Consider the following 24610-nt stretch of genomic DNA (forward strand, 5'->3'; position numbering starts at 1 on the left):
AATTGAATAATGTCCTGAAAAAATTCATAAAAATCAAATAAGGTCCTAAAAAAATCTCTAAAAATCAAATAAAGTCCTGAAAAAATGAACACAAAAAAATTGTAACACTCGAAAAGCAAAACAAAAACACAAACAAACATTTTGCAATAAAGTATTCACTTTGTGCATCGACAGATCACTGAGCATACATCCAACGACTCGTAATCCAACACTGTGCTTTAATGAAATCATGCTTTAACCAGGTGAACTTTTCAATCAAACCAAACATTCAAAATTGATCAAAATTGTCGTCTCAATCGAATATCAGTATCCAAATCATTTGTCCTTGTTCTTATTATCATGGGTCTTATAAAGGGTGTGGTATACTCGAAACCAGACTATGTCCTGTCTTAGACGGGGTGCCACATGTCCTGAAACCAGACAACATGATCGTCCTCTCAGCACTTTCAACTTTTTGACAATGAAGATCAAGATGTTTGTCTGATTTGCTTGAATTTGTGCATCTTATCTCTTTATTGATTTGGCTTCGATCATGTTCCTATGTTGCTCGATGATGTCACTGAGTGATTTAGAGTGACCGGGATGGCTCATGATCCTTTTCTTTTTGGTTGTGATTGTCGTTTGTCTGTGATGTGTCTGTCTTTTGCAAAAAGGGTTGCATTTCAGCTCTGGTCTTCAATGCTATGATGCTACGCATCCATTTTGCTACATAAAAATAAAGGTTCTCACCTACAAAGTGCATTACTGAAAGCAAGTTTTTCGTCATCTCTAACTATCCTCTATCTCATTTCTTCTTACTAACATTTCTTCCATCAGTCTTGTCAGTCCGTTCGATCCTCTCATTTTTATCAACCAATTGGCCTCTTTTCTGCATGTTTCCGGCCAATTCCTCGAGGGGGAATGCATATGTCATTATTATTATTCTTTGAAACAACGCTCAGAATTGCATTGTCTCAAAGAGGGGCAAAATGTAGACACCCAAAAATGGTCAACACTTGCGAGGTCATACTTTAACATTTGCGCATGGCCTCATTTTAGGTTTTTGCGTCGCATTAACATTTCTCCTATGTCACGCACTTGGTCTTTATCATTTGCAAACATCGAGTCATTCTTCTACATTCTTCAATCATCTCGTCTTCGAATTTCGTCTTGTCGACAACATTATCCAGTCATGATTTTGATCGATTTTATCCTGTTGCATCAATGAGCGTATTCATTTGTCATCATTTTGGACATCATCAATCCTAATTAGGGTTTTGTCCTCTTTTCAATCTTATCATTTTGGACATCGTCAATCCTAATTAGGGTTTTGTCCTCTTTTCAATCTTATCATCTGGCAGTCGATTTGTCATCGATCGTTGTCATGTTTGATTTTGTCATTTTGCGATCGATTTGTCATCGATCGTGGTCGTTTTCAATCTTGTCGTTTTGCAATTTATTTGTCATCAATTCTTGTCCTTTTGTCAATCTTGTCATTTTGCGACCGATTTGTCATCAATCGTTGTCTGTCTCAATTATGTCAATTTGGATCAATTTGTCATTGTTCCTTGTCAATTGACGCATTTCTCAATCAAATTGTTTATCGCATTGGTCATTTATCAATTCAAAATCATGATCGACATTAATTATCTTCAATCAGGACCTAATTGTCATCCTCGCATTGCTAATTCACCTTCTAGGGTTTCATGATTTAATCATTTAACCTTGTGCGTCATTTCTTCCTTTAGGATTAATAAATTACTTATTTATCCTAAGTTTTCTCATTACAATTATTCCTCTTTGTGAGTGAATTAATTAATAAATGAAAAATTATTGATTAATTCACTAATTTCTAATTTCCTAATTTCTTAATTCTTAAATTCAATTTCCTCCTATTTCTCTCCTAAATTCATGGAAATGACATAGAAATTTGTCATAGAATTTGTCATAAATTGTCATAAATTCTTGACATAGAAATTTGTCATAGAATTTGTCATAAAATTGTCATAAATTGTCATAAACCTTTTGCATAGCAATTTGTCATAATTTGTCATAATTGACATAATTGATTTGCAATTTCCATTTGAGTTGGATCATGCTAATCTTGTCATTTCTCCAATTTCTCTATAAATTGGATGATTTTCAATCAAAGCTAATCCCGAATCCCTATCAGACTATCGAATTTATGCTTCTAGTACTCTTGAGCTTTTCATCAATGTCAATCTTGCTTTCAATTGTATGTGCACTTGAAGGTGAGATCCACAAACAAAGGCTATTTGGAGAAGAAAGAAGGACAATGGAGCCGCATGAAGAAGCATTCAAATCTACCATTGGTTTGCATATGTCTTTAATTTTGAATGTTTTGATTTCATGTGTCTATTGAGTGTGCTTAGGATAGATTCATTGCATTTTAGTTTTCGTGATTGAGCTAATGATTAGTATTTTTATATGCTTTGATGATTCCTATTTCCTATGCTACATTAATTGTGATTGAGCTAATGATTAGTATTTTTATATGCTTTGATGATTCCTATTTCCTATGCTTTGATGATTCCTATTTCTTACTAACATTTCTTCCGTCAGTCCAGATAGTCAGTTCAGTCTAGTGCTCTGATCTCCAAACACATATGTTGCATCCTGCATTCATTGGTTAGTACATTTACGTTCCATCACATATTACATCAAGCATTTTATCCATTTCATGATATAATGATGTCAAAATCATATGGCTACAAAAGCACCCGCAGGTGTCTACATCATCATACAAAAGTGGTACAATACTGCTACATAGGGAGCCCTTTATGGCAATGATGAACTCCCTCCCTCGGAGCCGCCTGGCCTCGATGGAATCTGAGCCCCTGAAGGACCCACCCCAGGATCATCCCGCCTATCCCCTCTATCTGGTGGTGGTGGAGGACCCATAACCCCACCACTCGATGCCTGTCTCCTCCGGCTCCCTCCCGTAGCTGTCGCTGTACGCGACAGTCTATGGAAGCTCCTCGCCCGCTGATCTGCTGGCACTGTACCATAATAGAGATCTCGCCAGTAGGCAATCTCCTCCCCTGCTCGCAGGACATAAGCATATCCTGCCCCTGTGTCCTCCGCTGCCTGTCTCCCGGCCCTCAGTGCTGTCTTAGCCTCTGTATAACATTGAATAGCCTGATCACGCTCCCGCTCAGTATCTCTGAGCCTCCTTCTAAGTCGATCCCTCTCCCTCTCCAACTCTTGGATCTCATCTACCTGGCCCTGGTAGATCTCCCTCAGCTCTATCAAGCTCATCCTCCTCTGCGTCAGCCCCCTTCGCCTCTGCTTGTGGCTCCCCCTATACGGGTGCCTGCCCCTGTACCTGTACTGGTCCCTGTCCCTGTACCTGTACCTATACTTGTACCTGTCTGGGACCCTATGCTACTGGCACCTGTAGCGGCAATCCACCGCAACCCCTCACCACCCGAGCCTGTCTCTCCTCACCACCCTCCCTCCGAGGTGCAACCCTCCTCTCTCCAACTGCTCCCCTCCTCCTCCGTCGGCCTCTGCCCCCATCACCTCCACCATCATCATCATCCCCACCCCCATCTCCATCCAATGGCTCTCTCGGATCTGTCAAGCGTGGGAAGGGATGCTCTGCCCAGTATGCTGTGTACTCAGCATCCATGCTGACATCCTCAATCTCTGGCCACATATCCCAGGGTAGGGGCATCATCTCTACCAGCTGTGTAACTGCCTGATCATATGACAGCAAGGGCCCAAATTGTGCCTGATCTCTGACAGTCCGTGCATACATGCCTGAGCCCCGTGGCATCCTCTGAATCCTGCCAAATTGTCGGCCAACCCTATCCACTAGCTCGGAGTGCCATCTCTCCGCCAGTGCAGTCAACAGTCCCATGTTCACCCGTAACTCAGGCACATATAGAACATGTCTCAATCCCATCTCCTCAATAGCCGCTTGGTCCTCGAAGGTCAACTCAGGTCGCAACCTCTGAGTAGACGAGAATCTCTCCCGTGACTCCAGCATCGACAAATACTCCTGCAGTCAAGCAAATCACTCATGTCAGTCATAGTGGCATTCCCTGTTTATCACAAAATGCTAATTTTTATCCAAATGCATATTGCTATCTACCCTAGTGACACTCACTGTTCATCACAAAGTGTTGCTTCTACCCTAGTGGTACTCCCTGTTCATCACAAAGTACTACGTGTTATGCACTCCCTGTTCATCACAAAGTGTTACTCACATTTGCACTCCCTGTTCATCACAAAGTGCTACTCATGTTTTAGTACTCCCTGTTCATCACAAAGTGCTCTATCTTGGTACTCACTGTTCATCACAAAGTGTCTTGATCTATCCTAGTCTTCCTAGAGGACCTGCTTGAGTGTATCCTTTCAGCAGCTTATCCAATCGACAGCGTATGTTCATCACAGAACTGCCGATTTGACCTAGAAGACGCAACTTCACACTTTTTAAAACACAAACGCGCTTACCTGACATAAACGCGCTTAAAGACTGCACAGACGTGCCTAAAAAACACAGACGCGCCTGACAAACACAGACGTGCCTATGCTCTGCATAGACGCGCCTGGGCGACACAAACGTGCCTTCTTGGCACAAACGTGACTGACCATCACAAACGCGACCGCATTTGACACAGATGCGGGTTCAAACGCAGATGCGCTTGGCTCAAACGCAGATGCGCCTCGCGAGCGCAGACGCGCCTGGACGTTTTTGGACACTTTTTGGACCCTAGTCTAAGCACATTTATTGCTCTACCTACCATGCATTAATGACAAAATTAAATGCCTCAAAGTACGAGGAGGTTTGGTGTTACTCACTGGCTCTCCTGCCTCTGTTGGCCTCTGAAATAAGTGAACGCGATCGAATCTATGCACCAATGCCATCGCTGCTGACTGCTGCTGCTCTTTCGCTCTGCACTCTGCTCTCGTGGATGTGTAGATGACATGAGGATGTATTTTCCCCCATGGTCTATCTTATAGCCTACCCTAGCCCTAGCCCTCGCCTCCTGAGTCAGTCTTCATTATCCCGTGACTTTGTCACTTTATCCGATCAATCCATTCTCGCTTTTCTTTTTTATCGAGAGATTGTCTGCGATCTTTTCAGACATTTTCATCCAATCTCTCGAGGGGGCATATCATTCCCATCTTGGGGCAACTTTGTATCAGTTCATCTTATCTTCTTTGAAACAACGCGATAAGCCGCATTGTTTCAAAGAGGGGCAAAATGTAGACACCCAAAATTGTCATGTCTAATTAAATAAATATTTTATTTATTTAATTATTTAAGCTTAATTCTTCTATTAATTAAATAAATCTTTATTTATTTAATTAATTCATTTATCCTCTTCTAGCCTTATTTCTCATTTAAATAAATACATTTATTTATTTAAATTATCCTTTTCCTAAATTAAATAAATATCTTATTTATTTAATTATCCCACTTTTTCTATTAATTAAATAAATCTTTATTTATTTAATTAATTCATTAGTCTTTTCTACTTATGACACATGTCATTCATCTCTTAATTCCTACACTACCTACCCCTTCCATTATTTTATTATTTCTTTTACCTACGCTCAAACCCTAATGATTCATCCTAATGATACATTCTAATGAATCATCTTAAGGACTTGACTACATTACGATCCTACTTACAACCACATTCTGTTCTTTGTTGAGCTCTTGTGCACATAAAATCTGAGAGCAAATATATCAAGCAAGATCAATGGAGATAGGAAGAATGGAGATCAAAACCCTATTGGACATGTGATAGTATAATCTTTGTGATTTCATTTGATTTGCATTGTCTTAGGCAATCTTCATATGTTATGGTGGATCTTTGTTGTTGTTACGCTAGGGTTTTGTGGTTGAATTCATTTAGCCTTTCAATATTGTTATTATTGTTATCTATTTTCACCATATACAACAGGTTATTTATTGGGAATGATTCTACTCACATATCAGCCACTTTTCCGCACCGACAAGTACTTCTCACAACCAGTTGATGGCTTTACATGAACAACCAGTTGCATTCTTGGAGGCATGGGTTGTTTGCCCAATCTTTTGTAAATAAATTTTTGGTCTGATCTAGGTGCATTTTCTCTTAGTTTTCAGCCTTGGTTTAGTGTGGGTTTTGGCTTGTTAGTTTTGCCTTGTTGCCTCTTCCACCCTCTCTCCAAACAACTCCCCATGCTCTGTTTCTCTTTGACTCTATCACCTAATGGATGCTAGGCACTGATCTCTCTCAAATACATTCTGCATTCTCCTAGTCCTTTACAGTCCTGGTCCCCAATCAGAGCCAATGTTACCCCTATATTTTTGCTCATGCCTAAAGCCTCATAATCAGCTAAAAATCAGTTATTGTTAATGTTTTAATACTGAAGTTTTTATGGCCAAACTCCATGTCGGCTGGGATATTTTTATTGTTTTATTTTTGGCTTACCCATATACCCATACAATTAAATCTCAAGTCTTATGTCTCCTATGCAAAAATGATTTCTGGGTTATGCTCTACTAAGCCCATTTATTCTACAGTTAAAATTTCATAAGAAACATAACCCATAGTAAAAAGTTATGAAGGTTTTTCTATGGTAGCCGAAAAGAACAATTGTCATTGAACTAGAACCTTGAACCTTTTCAAAGTTCAAAGTTCAGGTTCAAGTTCAAAGTTCAAATTCAACTAGAGCGGGCTTTGTAATTTTTGTTCATTGAATTTGAACTATTGAACCTCGCAGGTTCAAGGTTCAAAATATTCAAAGTTCAAATTTCAGGTTCATTGTAATTTTTGGTCATTAAACTTGAACTATTGAACCTCGTAGGTTCAAGGTTCAAGGTTCAAAAAGGTCACAGGTTCAGAGTGTGAATGTTTTTAAAAAATGATCATCGAGCTGAGAGTAAAAGTGTTTGGATGAATTTTGAGATAGCCACACTAACACATACAAAGTCCAACCTTCATGTTACAAAGAAAGATTTGACTACTTGAAATATGAATTTAATTATTAATTCATATGTTGATAACAAAGGATAACAATCGATAATATTTTCAAAGAATTGTTTCAGCAGCTCACGGTATTACAAAAATCTAAAGAGTTACAATCCTCCTCTATTATAAAGAGAGCTTTATCATAAAATAGAGCTCATTCCTTCAAATGGTAGCTCAAAGTCGCGATCCATGTGCAAATTTTGGCATGTATATTGTTTATAGTTTTCAATGCAACTTGTAACCATGGATTTTCTGAGACAAAAAAATCAGTCTCGGTACGGGGGGCATAACTATTAATTGCACCGTTGGATTGGGCTGAAGTTTTGATATAGTTTAGAAAACCTAGGTTTCGAAATCCTCACCGGAGCGATTGGACAAATATTATCGCGTTCAAAAGTTATTAATCTCTGAGTACGGGTCTATGCAAATTTATGAGAAAAATATTATTATGAGAAGCTCACGGTGGAGACTTTGCTTTGAAATAGAGATATAAAAGAAATTACCACCTGTCAACACATAATTAGATGTGTTTAACTTAAATTCTCTTCAAATATTTTTCATAAAGGAATGGAGGATAAAAGATTTGAATCAAAATTAAAAAGAGTTGTCGGAAGAAGATAAAAGATAAAGGAAAAAATTAATTAATAATCTTTTCAAGAATCAGTTATTGATAACTGAAATTCTCAGCTATATATATGTAATGAAAGAAAAGAGTAAGGGTTTATTCTTTTCTTTTCTTTCTCTTTTTGTTGTAAAAAAGAAGGGGCAACATTGTTTTCTGGACTACACAATTTTGTTTTTCAGAAGTGTTGAGTCTGCGAGCTCACATTTTTGGCATTGATAGAATAAAGAAGATTTTATTGATCTGTGGATTTGTCAATATTTTCTTTTGATTACAATGAGCTTTGTCTCTCTTGTAATTTCCTTTCATTGTCTTTTCTGTTACATCAAACTATGTATATGCATTTGATTCTGAAACTTTGATTTTAGAAATAATTTGTATTTGGAAAAAAAATTGTTGTTAACTCTTTATCTGGATATTCTGATCCCCCTTGTCCTTTGAGGCATGAGAGAGACTCGATCAATATCCAGAGCATTTTGATCTATTGGAAAGGGTATTTTCGTGGGTGTTGATAATTAAATTGTGTTTTACTTATCTTCGTTCACTTCATTATAAATCTGTTATTCGCATCTACTTTCATGGTTATGGGTAGATGTTAGTTTTCCTTTATTGCTTTCTGGTTAAAAGCATATTCAGAAAATATACATTTTTATCCAACGAAGGGAGTTGTACCTTCATATTAAAATTCAGAGAGCACTTGCACTCACCATTGCAAGTGACTCAACTGTTGGTTCTTGTTTTGTCTTTCAGTTTGGACATTTGAGAGTTATTTTTAAAGGTATTTAAGAAGGACAAATCTGTTTACCAACAATATTAAGTATCAAGTTTGGTTAAGTTGTATTTGGGTTGAAATTATCAGACAACTGATTCACCCCCCCTCTTAGTTGCCTCCAGGTCCTAACATATATGTATATATATCTATATATGTATATATATATGTGTGTATATATATGTATATATATGTGTGTGTGTATATATATGTATGTGTGTGTGTGTGTGTGTGTGTGTGTGTGTGTGTGTGTGTGTGTGTGAACACACACACACACACAAGGATCAATGTGCTAGTTAATTAACCAAGTAGTTGTTCCAATTTGATGCGATAGTAGTTTGTAGTATGTGCTCACTAGAGGTAGCATGTGGATGAACATTGAGACCAAATAGGGCTACACTGGGAACTACATAGTGTATTCTTTTCTTCTAGAGTAGCATGTGGGTTATTGGACTTGACCTAATACATGTTTGACTTAGGAATTGTTCTTGTCATTGACTTATGGATATTTTAATTATTTTTTAGGACCGACACATGGATGTAATTGTAGTTGCAATGCATATATATAGGACTCTAAGATCTATCTCGAAATGTGGAAAACTATTGGATTGGGGCTTCAATTTAATTATCCCAAGATGTGTGAATTTGAGAGTGATGTAATGTGAGTTGCATCCCAATCATTTTGTGACTTAATTAGAAGATCATATGCAGTGTGAGAGAGTGTCAAAAGGTTGACTAGATCAAGTGCAAGCTAAGTTATCAGTGTTGAAGGTCCATAATCCATTTGTTGTATTCCAATGGGACTGGTGTTTCACCTCTAAGTTGTTGCTCAGATCATTGTGTTGGGGATTGGTGTTGCCAATTGGTTGGTGCCTATAAACACAATAGGGGACTAGTGCCTTTGGTAGGTTGGTGCTTACTTCATATTGTAAGCAATTGATTATTTATGTGAGGTTGGATTTGGGTAGTAGATCCAAATAACTTCTCTTACCATGGTTTTTCCCATCTTAGGTTTCCACGTATATATGGTGTTCTTTTGTGTGGATGTGCATTGTTTTTGTGTTGTTTCATTACTACATCATTAAGAAGATTTGTATGAGTGGCATTGAAGTTTTAAGGTTCATGTTTGGAGAAGTTGGAGTTGGGATATACTAATTCACCCCCATATCAGTATATTGCAGATCCTTCAATTTATAATTGCATATCATATTTTGTAGGCATTTAGGTGCTGCTAATAGGCTTAGATATTGGAGTGTTGGTGTGTTGATGTAATATCTATTCTAAAGATAATAACATACTTGTCCTTGCCATCTTTTGGTATTGATGATCTTATGTTATTGTTGAATGTGCAATCAAGGGTTAATATTAAGCTTTTAGATTTGCATCACATTTGTGAAAGTTCATACAATCACTTTCACCTTGTTTTTCAATACTGATGAATGAGGATGAATGAGGATCTAGAGAGCAAGACTAAATATTTAGAAATAAGTAATAATAGGATCAAGATATGGTATTGTAATGAGCTAAACTTATGCAAGAATATACCACTTATAGACGAGTCACTGCACTAAGGATGCTCTAATCACAAGGGGCCTTAAACATAATGAAAAGGGCATGAGTATATAATTTTTATCATTACACCAACATATAACTTGTATTTATATATGATACATTTGTAAGAATAAAAGCAAACCCTACAAAATATCTAAAGTTCAATAACTTAATTAATTAATTTTCTAAATATTTTAATTTATTATATAAGTTGATTGAGTTATATTAACATAGATAATACTTATATTTAAAAATATTAACGTAGATAAGGGGATCTAGAGAGCAAGACCAAATTTTTAGAAATAAGTAATAATAGGATCAGATATGGTATTGTAATGAGCTAAATTTATGCAAGAATATACCACTTATAGATGAGTCACTGCACTAAGGACAATCTAATCACAAGGGACCTTAAACATAATGAAAAGGGCACAAGTATATAATTTTTATCATTACACCAACATATAACTTGTATTTATATATGATACATTTGTAAGAATAAAAGCAAACCCTACAAAATATCTAAAGTTCAATAACTTAATTAATTCAATTTTTAAATATTTTAATTTATTATGTAAGTTGATTGAGTTATATTAACATAGATAATACTTAAACACGGGTTGAATTGATATGTGGGGTTAGGATTTTCTTGAGAAAATAAATGTTCGATACAAAATCGTAATAACAATCCTGTCTTGTAAAGCCACAATCCTATCCTACAAAATCATAATCTTGTCTTGTAAATCTATGATCTTGATTACTACAAAACTAAATCTTTAGTATTTGGAAAAAAAAATTGTCTACATTTGTTTGATGTTAGAAAAATAAAGATGGTATTAAGAAGAATAATGAAACAACCATGTTAGAATAATTTTTTTTTTTTTCGAAACTTTAATCAAACACCATGATCAAATTAATAATAAAAGATTAAAATAACTATTATATTAAACTCTCTCAATTTTTTTAATATATTGACTCTATTAACAATATGATATTTTGAAATGAACTCAACAAATATCTTTAAATACATGTCTTGGAATTGTAAGTTGAGTCGCTTATAACCAGAATTAGGAAAAACAAATGTATACCTCATTTATTTACAATATAAACATGCGTTTGAATTTGCATAAAACTAGTGTAAAAGTGTGGAGGATATGCACTTTCTTCCTAACGACATTGCTTGCTGTCATGTTATATTCTTATAACAATGACGATTTGTGCAGGGTATGTACTTTTCTCTCTACAACATTTTTCGCTGTTATGTTAAATTTACAGGAATGATTTCTGGATGTAGAAGGGCAGTGTGAATAAAGAATCCTCATAAATCCATTATTGTACTCCAGATGTTAACGGCGCGAGAGATCAGTGGAGTGCACATGTTGGTAGAGCGGTCAGAACCCTAAGCGCGATCAATTCATTTATTTTATCTTGCTCTGCAAGTCATATCGGATCCGATCTGCAGGAGCAAACATGGCGCTTTCTCTTCGACAAAAGCAAACGAGTAAGTATAATTATCCAGGCCTAGTCATGTTTGAATTTAATACCAATATATAAAATTGTTGGTACGGTTTATAGATCTGTGGAAATTCCAGCATAAGGGGGTTTGTGTAGGGCAAAACATAAGCAGCTTTTTTTTTTGAGTTGAGAAGGTTGTAAATGCAGTGTAAATTTGTCAGTTGATTCCGGATCCAAGCGTTGTAATATTCGTACACTTACCTCCATTCAAAAACTGTATAGCGTTCAGGTTTTGTTCATAGTACAAATTTATGAAATTTAATTTCCGAGTCCATCTACCCAGTAACAGTATTTTTTTTCTGATTTAGGTTTGCTAATTTACTTCACCTACATTCAGTGATCTAATTATAGCGCATAGGCTGTGATCGCATAGTCAATTTGTGAGATCAGACTTCTGATTTCAATTGCCCTGGGCTGTAATATTTGTTTCCCTTGGTTTGCTTGTTCACTTCCTTTGTCCACCTACAATCAAAGATGTAATCATAGAGTGTGGGTTAGGTTTGCAGTACAAATTTGTTGATCAAACTTCTGAATCTAATTACCTAGTAATATTCGTCTTCTTTAGTTTTCTTGTTTGATTCCATACATTCAAGGATGTAATTACAGTGCGTAGATTTTGTATGCCGTGCAAATTTGTGATATTGAAATTCTTAATTCAACCGGATTGTAATTTTTTTTACCCTTAGTTTGGTTGTTAACTTCCGTGCATTCAAGGATGTGATTAGTGTGAGATTAATTCTTGGATCAAGCTGCATTTAAAGTAATTTTTAATCTCTTCTGTTAACAGAGTGCATAGTGCGGATGCTGAACTTGAATGAGGGTGTGAGGAGTGGAGGCACTGCGGATGAGGAAGTCTATAAAGTGCTGATCCTTGACACTTTCTGCCGAGACATCCTGTCACCACTCATTCGTGTCAAGGACCTCCGAAAGCATGGCATTACCTTATATTTCACAATTGACAAAGAAAGGCAGAGAATTCCTGATGTTCCAGCAGTGTATTTTGTGGAGGCGACAGCAGCAAACATAGAAAGGATAATCATGGATACATCTCGAGCTGTCTACGACATTTTTCACCTGAATTTTGCATCATCGGTGCCACGACCATTGTTGGAGCAGCTTGCTGCAGGTGTTCTGAGATCGGATTGTGTCAACAGAGTTGCCAGGGTATATGATCAGTATCTCAACTTTATCAGTCTTGAAAATGGGATGTTCTCTCTTGGTCACAATTCTAGCTATGTGCAATTAAATGATCCTAAGGCGCAGGAAGTTGACATAGAGGGTGTGGTAGAGGGTATGGTGAATGGTGTGTTCTCTGTGTTGGCCACGCTAGGTGTGGTGCCTATCATCCGCTGTGCGAGGGGAGGCCCTGCTGAAATGGTTGCATCTAAACTTGATTCTCGCTTGCGGGACCACCTTATTTCCAGAAACAATCTGTTTACCGAGGGAAATTTGGTCAGCAGCAGCTCATTTCAGAGGCCACTTTTGTGCATTTTTGACAGAAATTTTGAACTCTCTGCTGCTGTGCAGCATGACTGGAGTTACAGGCCACTGGTTCATGACGTGTTGGGCATGAAGCTCAACAGAGTAACTGTCCAGGGAGATGGTAAGGGTAAAAAATCGTATGAGTTAGATGATTCTGACAGTTTCTGGGTGGTAAATGCCTCTGCCCCTTTTCCTAAAGTTGCAGAAGAAGTAGAAACCCAACTCGGCAAATATAAACAAGATGTGGAGGAAGTTAATAGGAGGACTGGTGGGAAGGTGGATGTGGATTTTGATGGCCATGAATTAATAGGCAACACAAAGCATCTGATGAATGCAGTGAATTCTCTTCCAGAGCTTACAGAGAGGAAGAAGATTATTGATAAGCACACTAACATTGCAACTGCTTTGCTGGGTGAGATTAAGGAGAGGTCATTGGATTCTTATTGCACCATGGAGGATGACATGCTGGCAAAGGGTAGTATGGACAGAAATGGATTGATTGCTATTTTAAAAGGGAAAGGTACCAAGATGGATAAGCTACGACTTGCTATAATATATCTTCTTGCATCTGAAACTACAGTTCCATCTGATGTTGAAGCCATCGAATCAGCTCTAAAGGAATCAGAGGTGGACCTTTCAGCTTTTCAGTATGTGAAGAAGATAAAGTCCTTAACCATATCTCTAGCATCTTCAAGTGCTGGAAGCAAGAATAATATTGTTGATTGGGCCGAGAAATTATATGGACAGTCCCTTAGTGCAGTAACTGCGGGCATGAAGAGCCTTCTTTCAGGTGGTAGGCAGCTTGCGATGACAAGGACAGTAGAAGCACTGATGGAAGCAAGGCCTAATCCTGATATTGAGAATTATCTATTGTTTGATCCACGGGCCCCTAAATCAAGTTCTGGGGCTGGGAATCACTCAAAGGGCCCTTTCAAGGAGGCCATAGTGTTCATGGTAGGTGGAGGAAACTATATTGAGTATGGGAGTCTGCAAGAATTGGCACAGCGGCAACAGCCTGTAAAGAATATTATCTATGGGACAACAGAGGTTCTTACTGGGTTAGAATTTGTTGAACAATTGTCAGTGTTGGGACAAAAAATGGGACTGGGTGGAGTTGCACCATCACAGTAACCATCACAGTAACTTGACTTCACTTGTAGAATGCTGTATTATTTCTTCTTTCCAGTCAAGTCTTTTGCATTTCATAATGATATTACATCTCTTGAAAAAAGTTGCATTTCACTTCGGGAACACCAATTTCAACCAATGCCATTGGAAACTCTTATTCTCATTTTTCTTGCATCCAAAGAAATTGATTTCTTTTTAGTTTTGAGGAGATCAGCAGCCTTTAAATGAATGGATTTTGAGTCTTTAAAAGATGCCATTGTAAATTTATAATGCCATACTAAGTATCCAAATAAATATTTTGCTTTTAGATTTGATGAAAGCAACAATTTTCAATTACAGTATTTTTCCATCCCTGTAACACTTCACATATAGCGGTAGATATCTTCATTAAATGTTCATTGTGATTTAATTTTAATTTTGGAGCCAGTGTCTAATAGACTAATTGTCAATCGTAATAGTGTTCCATCTAAACAGCATTGTAAAAGTATAAAATAATTCAATCAACCAGATTTAAAATTGGGAAAACCTTGATAAAAATTCAGGCATTAAATACTAACATATTGATTTTAAAATCAGAGAGATAAATTGATTTTGTTATTTCATGTCAAATATGGTGTGTATCGATAAGAAGAGACCTTACACATTATAAACATTTTATAAGACTTCTAATAAATCCATTTACTTTCTCCTAGGCTGGCCCTACAATAGTAGGTCATTTTGTTATGAAGCATGACCTACTATTTTAGGGGGCAGTCCATTTTTTTTAATAGCCTAAACCCTCAGTATGGTATAATTAAAAGGAAAAACCTCATAGTGGTATAAAGTTTAATTTAAAAGAGATTTATTCAAAGTTGTTGGTGTAAATAATTATTCATCATGGATACTATTAAACTTTACTTAAGTTTACTTAGGAAATGCATTTCATAGTAGTTTGGGTATGAGACACTTGGGTGTTTGTGTCACATTGGGATAGTGTTTGTAGGAGAATTTCCATCTTTATGGTGTTGATCTTGTTACTAGTTTATCATATCCACTTATTGTGGAGTGATAATTCCACCTTCGGTGGGAGATCTACCTCATGTGGAATATATTATTGTTTCTCCTACCTACCCACACCTATTTCCTATCTACCCTTGTTTCTTATTGAGCCACATGTCATGTTTGTGTGCTTACATATCCATATTGCCTTGCCTATATATACAGGCTCATATCCATTGTATGTAACAACTATTGATCTATTGATTTATCTATTGATGAGAATACAGTTTATTCTTATCCTATATTTTGTCTCTCTATTTTGTGCTTTCCATTGCCTCTAGATCTTGGCAAAATCTCACAAAAGTTACACTTAAAGAAATTCTAAAGTACCCTAATACTATGCCAAAAATGTTGAGACAGACTTTGCCCTGTACTTTTCCGTTTCTAAATGTAAAAATGAGCAAAAAAAGTGACATAAATAAAAAATGAAACCAGTTTGTAAATAACTTGGGGAATGGCATGGCAAATGCAGTGTGTCTTGATTAGCTCGGACTGTCACAGTTTTTTTGAGTGTAATTCTACCATGATATCCATGATGCTTTACATTGCTATTAAGACCCGATCGGAACTTGACATGTGATTAGTTGTGATCTAATTGATTCAGTCTCAAGGTGGGAAGTCTTATTTTTGATGGTTTATACATGTGTGGATGCAAATCAAGTAGATCTTCCTACTCAGCATTTGCTATGCCAGGTTTAATCTCAAAATTAAACCTATAATTATCAGGTCATCTTGAACGTTACATTCAAGGTTGGGCTATGTATTTGTAAATGATGTTGTCTTTTTCTTTTGGCTGTAAAACTACACTAAAGGACCCAGGGTTAGAACAAAACAGTAGGTGGTGTGATACCAATACTACAGATGAAAAAAGAGCATAAGTTACATGGCCTGAGAAATTAAATCAGATATTTGCATCATGTTGTAACATAAATCTACTAAAAGAAAAATATGTACTTTCTGATAATAACAAAAAAGTTTTTGCTGGCAAAAACATCCAGCAAGGTTCAAATTTTTAATGATGGCAGACAGTGTGGTACAGAAGTATCAAATCAATGTACCTTGAGCAGGGTATCAAGAATTTCAATGATCAAAGACAACCGAAGACAATGTCATCTGTTATAAAGCAGAAAAAATAAATCTGCCCAAATGATAGTGGATGTTTTCCTGTTTAGATTATGACCGTTTTGCATGGGGATGATTAGTTTCTCACTCATCTTTAATTTGGTATTGTGCTTGTTATGTTGTCAATTAAGTTGCCTAAATTGTCTCAGGGGATTACCATTCCACATCTTTTTGTTTCCAAAACGAAAATGCAAACAGTTCAGGAATGCCTGAAAATTCACAAAGGTTTCAGGCAGTTTCTGGTTTTTTATTTTTTTAGGCTCAAGAACTGAAAATTATGTGTAATTTTTGCCTTATGTATTCATTTATCCTTTGATATTTTCTGCACTGTTGTTTGTGTACCATTTTATATCCGGGGGTTTGTGGAAAACTGATGCATCCAGTTTTCTATTTTCCTTCTTATTTGGTCGTGGAAACGACAACATATCAATAATACCGTATTTGATTTTTATTTTTTTCAAAAATAAGTATCAAATATCCAATAACAAGTCCAGTCCAATGTTTCAGTATACCATATTTTATTTCTTTTTCCCCAAATAAATATCCAATATCAATGACAAGGTCAGATCAATGTTTACACTCTTTACAGACAGCTTATATCCAAATGCATACTATGCAGTTTAGATTTGTTTATTTTCTTGGTCTGTTTGGTAAAAGTAACCGCAGTGGCAGAGAACAACACTCATTTTCATCTTTTTGCTCTTACCTTTTTGGATCACTGTAAAACTGTTCATAAATGATGGGCATTTTTCCATTAAGAAATGAAGATTGACCAATATCAGAATCTAAAAGTTTCAATGGTTTTTGAGAGACAAATTGGTCTAAGGCCATCCTGGTAATTTTGGTATTCAAAATTTGTTCTTTGTGCTTGTGTCCAAGGGCGTACTTTTCCTCTGGCTACGGTCCAAATGTTAATGTTGCAGAAACAGTTAGGACATAAAAAACAGATCCCACTGTGACATTAATGTAAATATTTAGTTTCAAATTCAAATTTATAAAAGGATATATCTGGGATTTTTTTATGTATGATGCATTTTCTTTCACATCAAGTGCATGAACTTGGACTTCATGATTGTCTGGCCTTGTTGAAATTAAGTTTCTATTAGCTTAGAACAAAGTGATGAAGATTCATGGCACACAATGTTTGAAACTAGAAGTAAAAATTGCAGTCAAATCAGTGTCTGGTCTGATGAGGAGTCTTTTCCTATTATGAGGTGACATCTGATTCCATGTGAATGAAAAGAAAAGGAAGATAGGAAAAAACTGAGTATTTCCCTGAGGTGGAAGATTTCATACAGATGCATAAAGTATTGTAACTTTTTAAAAATTTAACATTGAACTTAAAAGTTCAAACATAGATTAAAGGATTAATTGAAAAATGAGCATACATAAACCTGGACACTGTTATGAATCATCTAGGAAATATGTTGTAGTTATGTAGTCTCTACATGTTAATGTAGAAATATAATATAGTATTAGATAGCTGAGTAGATAGAATAGGGTGGTGTACTATATTTAGGAGACAAGGGACACATACTGTAGGTTCTATTACAAGGCGATGAGTTGTATCTATTTATAGCAACTGATGACCTCCAATTAGGTATATAACACACACAAATATGACGCAGACATTTATTGTTTCTATGTTATCGTAGCTTAATGGTTTCCATTTTGCAGTATTAATCTTCAGCTTATTTACTTTACAGATAGCTATTGTCTTCCGATGCCATAATCCTTGATCTATGGTTTAGAGGTCCCTCACCCTCTCATGTTGTTTTTATGTGCATTGATCATTTTCATTGACTTCTTTTCATCGTTTAAGTAAATTACTATCTAGTTAGCTGCTAATTACTTTGAATCTTTCATTGATATTTATTGCTTCTTTTCAAATCTTTATTGTTTGCAGTGCCAAAGTTGCTAAAAATTGTCCAGTCTGTTATGCTTTTCAATGTTTTTTGTAATGTTGGGCTCACCTGAAAAATGGCACATGAAACAAGGTTATTCTGCAGTTTCTGAAAGGATTATCCTGCACGTAGATGATCTTGGGTGCTCCATTCCAAATTTAATTGCTGAATTTTGAGCTTCCTGTAATGGTTAACTCTTTATTGGAATGGTTTAGGGGGGAAAATACATAAGAGTGGACATTTTGGTTTGCAATGGTTTCGAGCTGCTTATAAGATGGCTATGATTCTGGTTTCTGTACTTGTGGGGTATGGCCGTAACCTTTACACCATCCTTAAGAGTTTGAGATGGACGGGAAATTGGAAAGAGTAGCAGAAAGTGTAATGTTCCCTGACCGTACTGGCGAGGGTGGCAAGGGTGTACGGTAGTGCAGAGGCCGTATGGTGGTATAAGGCAAGGCCGTACGGTGGATGTTGGATGGGTGTACGGTAGTGGGCCGTATGGTGGGTGCTAGAAGGGGTGTACGGTATTGGGCCGTACAGTGGGTGAATGCATGCCAAGTTCCGCCCTCGAGCCCTTCAGACACTTAATCCGTTTGAAGTTGTATAGAGCAGTGGAATGAATTATTATTATTCCAGGCACAAGAGACTTAGTTGTAGATGATGAATACTCGCACATGCACAGGAAATTATATTGATAATGATCGCACAACAAATTACACCAACTCGGAACATAAACAGAATAGGGTGAGGATAACTCCCACCGAAACTGCGGATGCCAAGTAGGGAGGATCTCTCACCTCCGAAATGACAGACAAGCTGAACTCCAACTGGAATTCGCACATACAAAGAAAAATACCAAATTCTCCTCCCTATGACAGACTAACTCGACCATATATATGGGCTCCAGGAAACTTCCCAAAGGGTTACAAACGGGCCGACACGACCAAACTAAGACTTGCCTAATCTAATTAAATTAAGGGCTCGAAAGATTTGTTATTAAATTTGGGCCTTACAATAAAGTATTTAAATTTATTATTTAATTATATTGGGGACATCACAATCCTCCTGGGCCAAAAACTGCTTGCCCTCGAGCAATTGCAAACTTGGATGCTCCAAAATTTGCTTGCCTTCCCAGGTGGCATCCTCGATGGGTAGATTCTTCCAGCGCACAAGGAATTCCTTGACAGTGTGTGATCTCCGCCTCTTTTCTCTGACATCGATGATCTCCGCCGGCTCCAAAATTAGTTTTCCTTCTTTGTCGATGGGTGGCAGATCCTTGGACACTGTGACGCGCTGCTCGACAACCTTCTTGAGACATGACACGTGAAAAATATTGTGAATCCAACTCCCCTTAGGAAGCTCCAACTTGTAGGCAACTTCGCCCACCCTCCAAACCACCCTGTAGGGTCCATAGAAATGAGGCTTCAGCTTCTCCTTACCACTTGTCTTCAAGGAGGATTGTTTGTATGGTTGAAGTCGGAGGTATACCAGATCACCCACCTCAAAATTTCGCTCAATCCGGTGTCGGTCAACAGACATCTTTTGCTGGTTCTGAGCCCTCTGCAGGTTATCTTTGAGAAATGTCAGGATGTCTAAACTCTCTTGAAGCCAATCTTTGGCCCTCGGTGCACGACTGTCTCCCAATGGCAAGTCAACAAATGAAGAAGGGTCATAACCGTACAAAGCTTTGAAGGGTGGCATGCCTATCGACATGTGATAGGTGGTGTTGTAACAGTGTTCACCCAAATGTAACCAGCAAACCCAAGCCTTCTGTTGAGCTGAGACGTAGTTCCTAAGACAACCCTCTAACCATTTGTTCACAATCTCGGTCTGCCCGTCTGTCTGCGGATGGTAGCTCGTGCTGGGCAACAACTCGGTTCCTGCCAACCGAAATAACTCCATCCAGAAGGTACTCAGAAAACGGCTATCCCTGTCACTGACTATGTTTCGTGGTAGACCATGTAAGCTGAATACCTCATGGAAGAACAACTTGGCCACTTGAACTGCTTGGTATCCTGTGGGGATGGCAAAAAAATGTGCATACTTGGTCAAGCGGTCAACTACCATGAAAATACAATCCTTTCCTTGCACTTTGGGGAGCCCAATAATGAAATCCATCGAGATGCTATCCCATTTCTGGTCGGGGATTGGCAGTGGTTGTAGCAGTCTAGCCGGTAGGGTGTGCCCGGATTTGTTTTGCTGATAGGTGGAGCATTCCCGCACATACTGAAGGATGTCGTTCTTAAGCCCCTTCCAAGAAAACCTTTGTTGGATCTGTCTGTAGGTTTTCAAATATCTCGGGTGTCCAGCCAAGGGAGAGTCGTGCATTTTCTTTAGAATCTTTTCCTTCATCTTGGACTCGGGTACCAGATAAATTCTGTCCTTGTAGTAAATGATGTTGTCAACCACCTTGTATCGATCATCCTGCATTTGACCATCCATCAGTTTGTAGGCAAAAGTATTCTTGGAGTATTCAACCAACAGGTGTTCCTTCCAATCCGCCGAAATCTGGGATAAAGAACATATGGCAGGCCTTCTTGACAGGCCATCAACTACCACGTTATTCTTGCCCTTTATATACTCAATGTTGAAATCAAATGCCTGGACTTTGCTCACCCACTTTTGCTGTCATTCATTCAGATCCCTCTGCTCCAAGAAATATCGCAAGCTGTTGTGGTCAGTCCGCACAACAAACTTTGCCCCGACGAGGTACTGCTGAAACTTCGTCAGTGCGTGCATGATGGCTAGCATCTCCTTGTCGTAGATGGAGTACAACCGCTCAACTCCTGAGAGCTTCCGACTCTCGAACGCAATGGGGTGATGGTCTTGCATCAACACCGCTCCAATGCCTTCTCTCGAGGCATCGCACTCTAGGATGAAAGGGCGAGTGAAGTCTGGTAGTGCCAGAACCGGACACGTACTCATAACTTCTTTTAATTTGTTGAAGGTCTGCTGCGCCTGCACATTCCAATGGAAGGATCCTTTCTTTGTCAGATCTGTCAATGGTGCACCAAGTTGTGAAAATCCTTTCACAAACCTCCTATAATAACTACACAATCCAAAAAATCCACGCAGCTCCAAGAGAGTCTTGGGTGGAGGCCAATCCAAAATTGCCTGAATCTTCTCCTGGTGAACTTGTACCTCGTGGGCATTGATGACATGACCCAAGTACAAGACCTCTGTCATTCCAAATTCACATTTGGACCTTTTGGCATACAATGATTGCGATTTCATAATCCCCAATACTTCATCCAAATGTCTTAGATGTTCCTCCCAGGTCTTGTTGTAGATGAGTATGTCATCAAAGAGTACCAGTAGGAACTTACGTAGTTGCTTGTTGAAGATGTGGTTCATGCAGGACTGAAAAGTGGCTAGAGCATTGGTTAATCCAAACGGCATGACCAAGAACTCATAGTGTCCGTAATGGCAACGAAAAGCTGTCTTTTCCACATCTTGCTCCCTCCTACGAATCTGATGGTACCCGGAGCGGAGATCAATTTTGGAGAAATAGACTGCGCCATGTAGTTCGTCCAACAGCTCATCAATCCTAGGAATGGGGTATCTATTCTTGATAGTCTTCTTGTTTAGTGCACGGTAGTCAACACACATTTTGAGAGTTCCGTCCTTCTTCACTAGTACCACGGAGGACGCAAAGGGGCTAGAGTTGGGCCGGATCCATCCTTTATTGAGAAGTTCCTGGATTGTTTTCTCTATCTCTTCTTTGAACTTTTTCGGGTGGCGGTAGGGTGTGGTGATAACGGGTTTTGCTCCTTCCTCCAACTCGATGGTGTGCTCGAACCCTCGGTGTGGGGGTATACCAAGTGGAATGTCAGCAAAGACCAAACTATGCTTATCCAGAATCGACTAAAGTTCCTCACCCTGGTAGTAAGTTGGATGCTCTTTCACAGGTTTTGTCGAGATCAAGCAATGTGCTGCCCAGACTACTTCATCATGTCGGAAGATGGCTTCCATCCGTTTGGCGGAAATCTCCCTTGCACCGCCACATTCGACATTCCTCTGAGAACCACCTTCCTGCCATCCATCTCGAATGAGAACTCCATCCTTTTGAAGCTCTGTGTGTACTGGTCGAGGGTCTCCATCCATTGAATGCCCAATATGACATCCGTGTCATCCAGATCTACTACAAAGAAATCATCGGTCATCGTGTAATTTCCCATGGTGATGCTCAGTTGCGGAACCAGGTGAGTGCATGATAGGAGATTGCCTCCTGCCACCTTGACATCGAACCCTTCATGCTCCTTTGTACACAAAGCCCTTTGGGTGACGAGTGATGAGTTTATGAAGTTGAGCGAGGCCCCATTGTCGAGCATAACCAAGACTCGTTGCTGTTGGAGTGTACCACGTACCCTAAATACACTGCACCTTGGGGTACCCGCCAGTGTGGCAATGGCCCCTCCCCTCCATACCAATGTGGAGATTCTCTCCGCCAGGCTGGTTTCCTCGGCAGATTCTTCCCTTGGTGGTTCACTTTCCTCAGGCTCCTCTTCTCCATCGGACATTACTTCAATATAGTGAATCTTTCCTTTGCCCAAACATCGGTGTCCTGGTTCCCATGGCTCCTTGCAGGTAAAACAAAGCTTCTTCCTTCTAAGTTCCTGTTTTGTGGCTTCATCAAGAAATGACCTCTTCGGAAAGGGTTTATTATCCTTCTCCTTCGGAACGAAAGGTAGTTTGGTATGTGCAAAATTTCTGGAAGAGGAAGATGTTGCCATGTTACAGGCCTTTTTGATTGCTTCTGTGAGCATGCTGGGGTTGAACCCTTTTACCCAACCTTTCAGAGGTTCCATCAATCCATCCATGAACAAGACCACCAATCTCCGCTCTGAGATGTTTGTTACCAACATAGATAGTCTCTGGAACTTTGTGATGTAACTGTCCACTGGTCATGACTGTTTTAGTTGCCCCAACTCCTTGAAATTGAGTTTAGGATCCTTCTCGTCAAACCGATCTATGAGCTTCTCCGTGAAGTCAGCATAGGAAGTTATCTAGTCATGGCCAAGAGTGACCATTCCATGATGCCACCATTTGTGCGCGACTCCTTCCAGGTGAAGTGCCGCAAACTTGATAGCTTCATCTTCAGGCATGGGGTTGAGTTGGAAGTAGGTATCTGCTTTTTGAACCCAAGCTCGTGCCGAGGTTACTCTGGTCCCATCAAAGGATGACAGGTTGATCTTGCCAACCTTCTGCTTGATGTCATTGTTATAGTTTCCATAATAGCCCCAACTTCTGCTGCCCGAGTATTTCATCCGGAGCTCAGCATAATCCTTGAAGGATATGTCCCCCTCAAGATTTGCATCCCTCCAATCTTGGTTCAACTGTGCTTGCAACTCCTGAAAGGTGGGTTCATGCTCCTCGCGTGGCGCTTTTGATTTATAAGGAAAAGTCGGTATCAGCGGCCGTGAATGTGAGCGTTGGACGTTTGACCTTCTAGTGACCGAATCATCGCCATGCCCATTTTGTTCTCCATTTGTTTTTCCCAAGGCCAATTGTCGTAAGGTTTCCTCCATGATTTGTTGTCGTTGCTCCCCTCTGGTTATGGTGTCGTTGAGTTGAGCTTGGCTTCTGGTTAGCTCCCTTAACAGTGCCATGACTTCTCTTGCAGGATCCTGTGGTTCCCCCATTTAGTCGGCCGAACGGTACCTCCTAGTGTACACTTGCATCCACTACACGATAGGCTGGCAAGATCACAAGCTCTGATACTACTGTAATGTTCCCTGACCGTACTGGCGAGGGTGTATGGTAGTGCAGAGGCCGTACGGTGGATGTTGGATGGGTGTACGGTAGTGTTGGTGCAGAGGCCGTACAGTGGTATGAGGCAAGGCCGTACGGTGTTGAGCAGAGGCCGTGCAGTGGTATGAGGCAAGGCCGTACGGTGTTGAGTAGAGGCCGTGCAGTGGTATGAGGCAAGGCCGTACGGTGTTGAGCAGAGGCTGTACAGTGGATGTTGGATGGGTGTACAGTAGTGGGCCGTACGGTGGGTGCTGGAAGGGGTGTACAGTATTGGGCCGTACGATGGGTGAATGCGTGCCAAGTTCCGCCCTTGAGCCCTTCAGACACTTAATCCGTTCGAAGTTGTATAGAGCAGTGGAATGAATTATTATTATTCCAGGCACAAGAGACTTAGTTGTAGATGATGAATACTCGCACATGCACAGGAAATTATATTGATAATGATTGCACAACAAATTACATCGACTCGGAACAGAAACAGAATAGGGTGAGGAGAACTTGCACCGAAACTGCGGATGCCAAGTAGGGAGGATTTCTCACCTCCGAAATGACAGACAAGTTAAACTTCAACTGGAATTCGCACATACAAAGAAAAATACCAAATTCGCCTCCCTATGACAAAGACTAACTCGACCATATATATGGGCTCCGGGAAACTTCCCGAAGGGTTACAAATGGGCCGACACAACCAAACTAAGACTTGCCTAATCTAATTAAATTAAGGGCCCGAAAGATTTGTTATTAAATTTGGGCTTTA

General features: G+C 39.0%; 1 protein-coding gene across 2 annotated transcripts; it reads left to right on the forward strand.

The window, feature by feature from the left end:
* Positions 1-10980: 10980 nt before the first annotated feature.
* On the forward strand, positions 10981-14246 carry LOC131075210 (SEC1 family transport protein SLY1). Of its 2 annotated transcripts, XM_058012038.1 has the most exons (3): positions 10981-11137; positions 11257-11414; positions 12216-14246. In XM_058012038.1, exons 2-3 carry the CDS (start codon positions 11384-11386, stop codon positions 14039-14041), a joined length of 1857 nt encoding a protein of 618 aa, XP_057868021.1. In that variant the 5' UTR covers positions 10981-11137; positions 11257-11383; the 3' UTR covers positions 14042-14246. The 2 variants fall into 2 exon arrangements, with proteins under 2 accessions (XP_057868021.1, XP_057868022.1); XM_058012039.1 differs by lacking the exon at positions 10981-11137 and having other exon boundaries at positions 11144-11414.
* The last annotated feature ends 10364 nt before the right edge of the window (positions 14247-24610 follow it).

Source organism: Cryptomeria japonica, chromosome 11 (genome assembly GCF_030272615.1).
Source record: "Cryptomeria japonica chromosome 11, Sugi_1.0, whole genome shotgun sequence".
In the NCBI taxonomy this organism is placed as follows: Eukaryota; Viridiplantae; Streptophyta; class Pinopsida; order Cupressales; family Cupressaceae; genus Cryptomeria; species Cryptomeria japonica.

Coding starts and splice junctions, on each gene's coding strand:
- LOC131075210 (XM_058012038.1), top strand. CDS start 11,384: ATGGCGCTTTCTCTTCGACAAAAGCAAACGA. Junction 11,415..12,215: donor TCTTCGACAAAAGCAAACGA/GTAAGTATAATT, acceptor TTCTGTTAACAG/AGTGCATAGTGCGGATGCTG.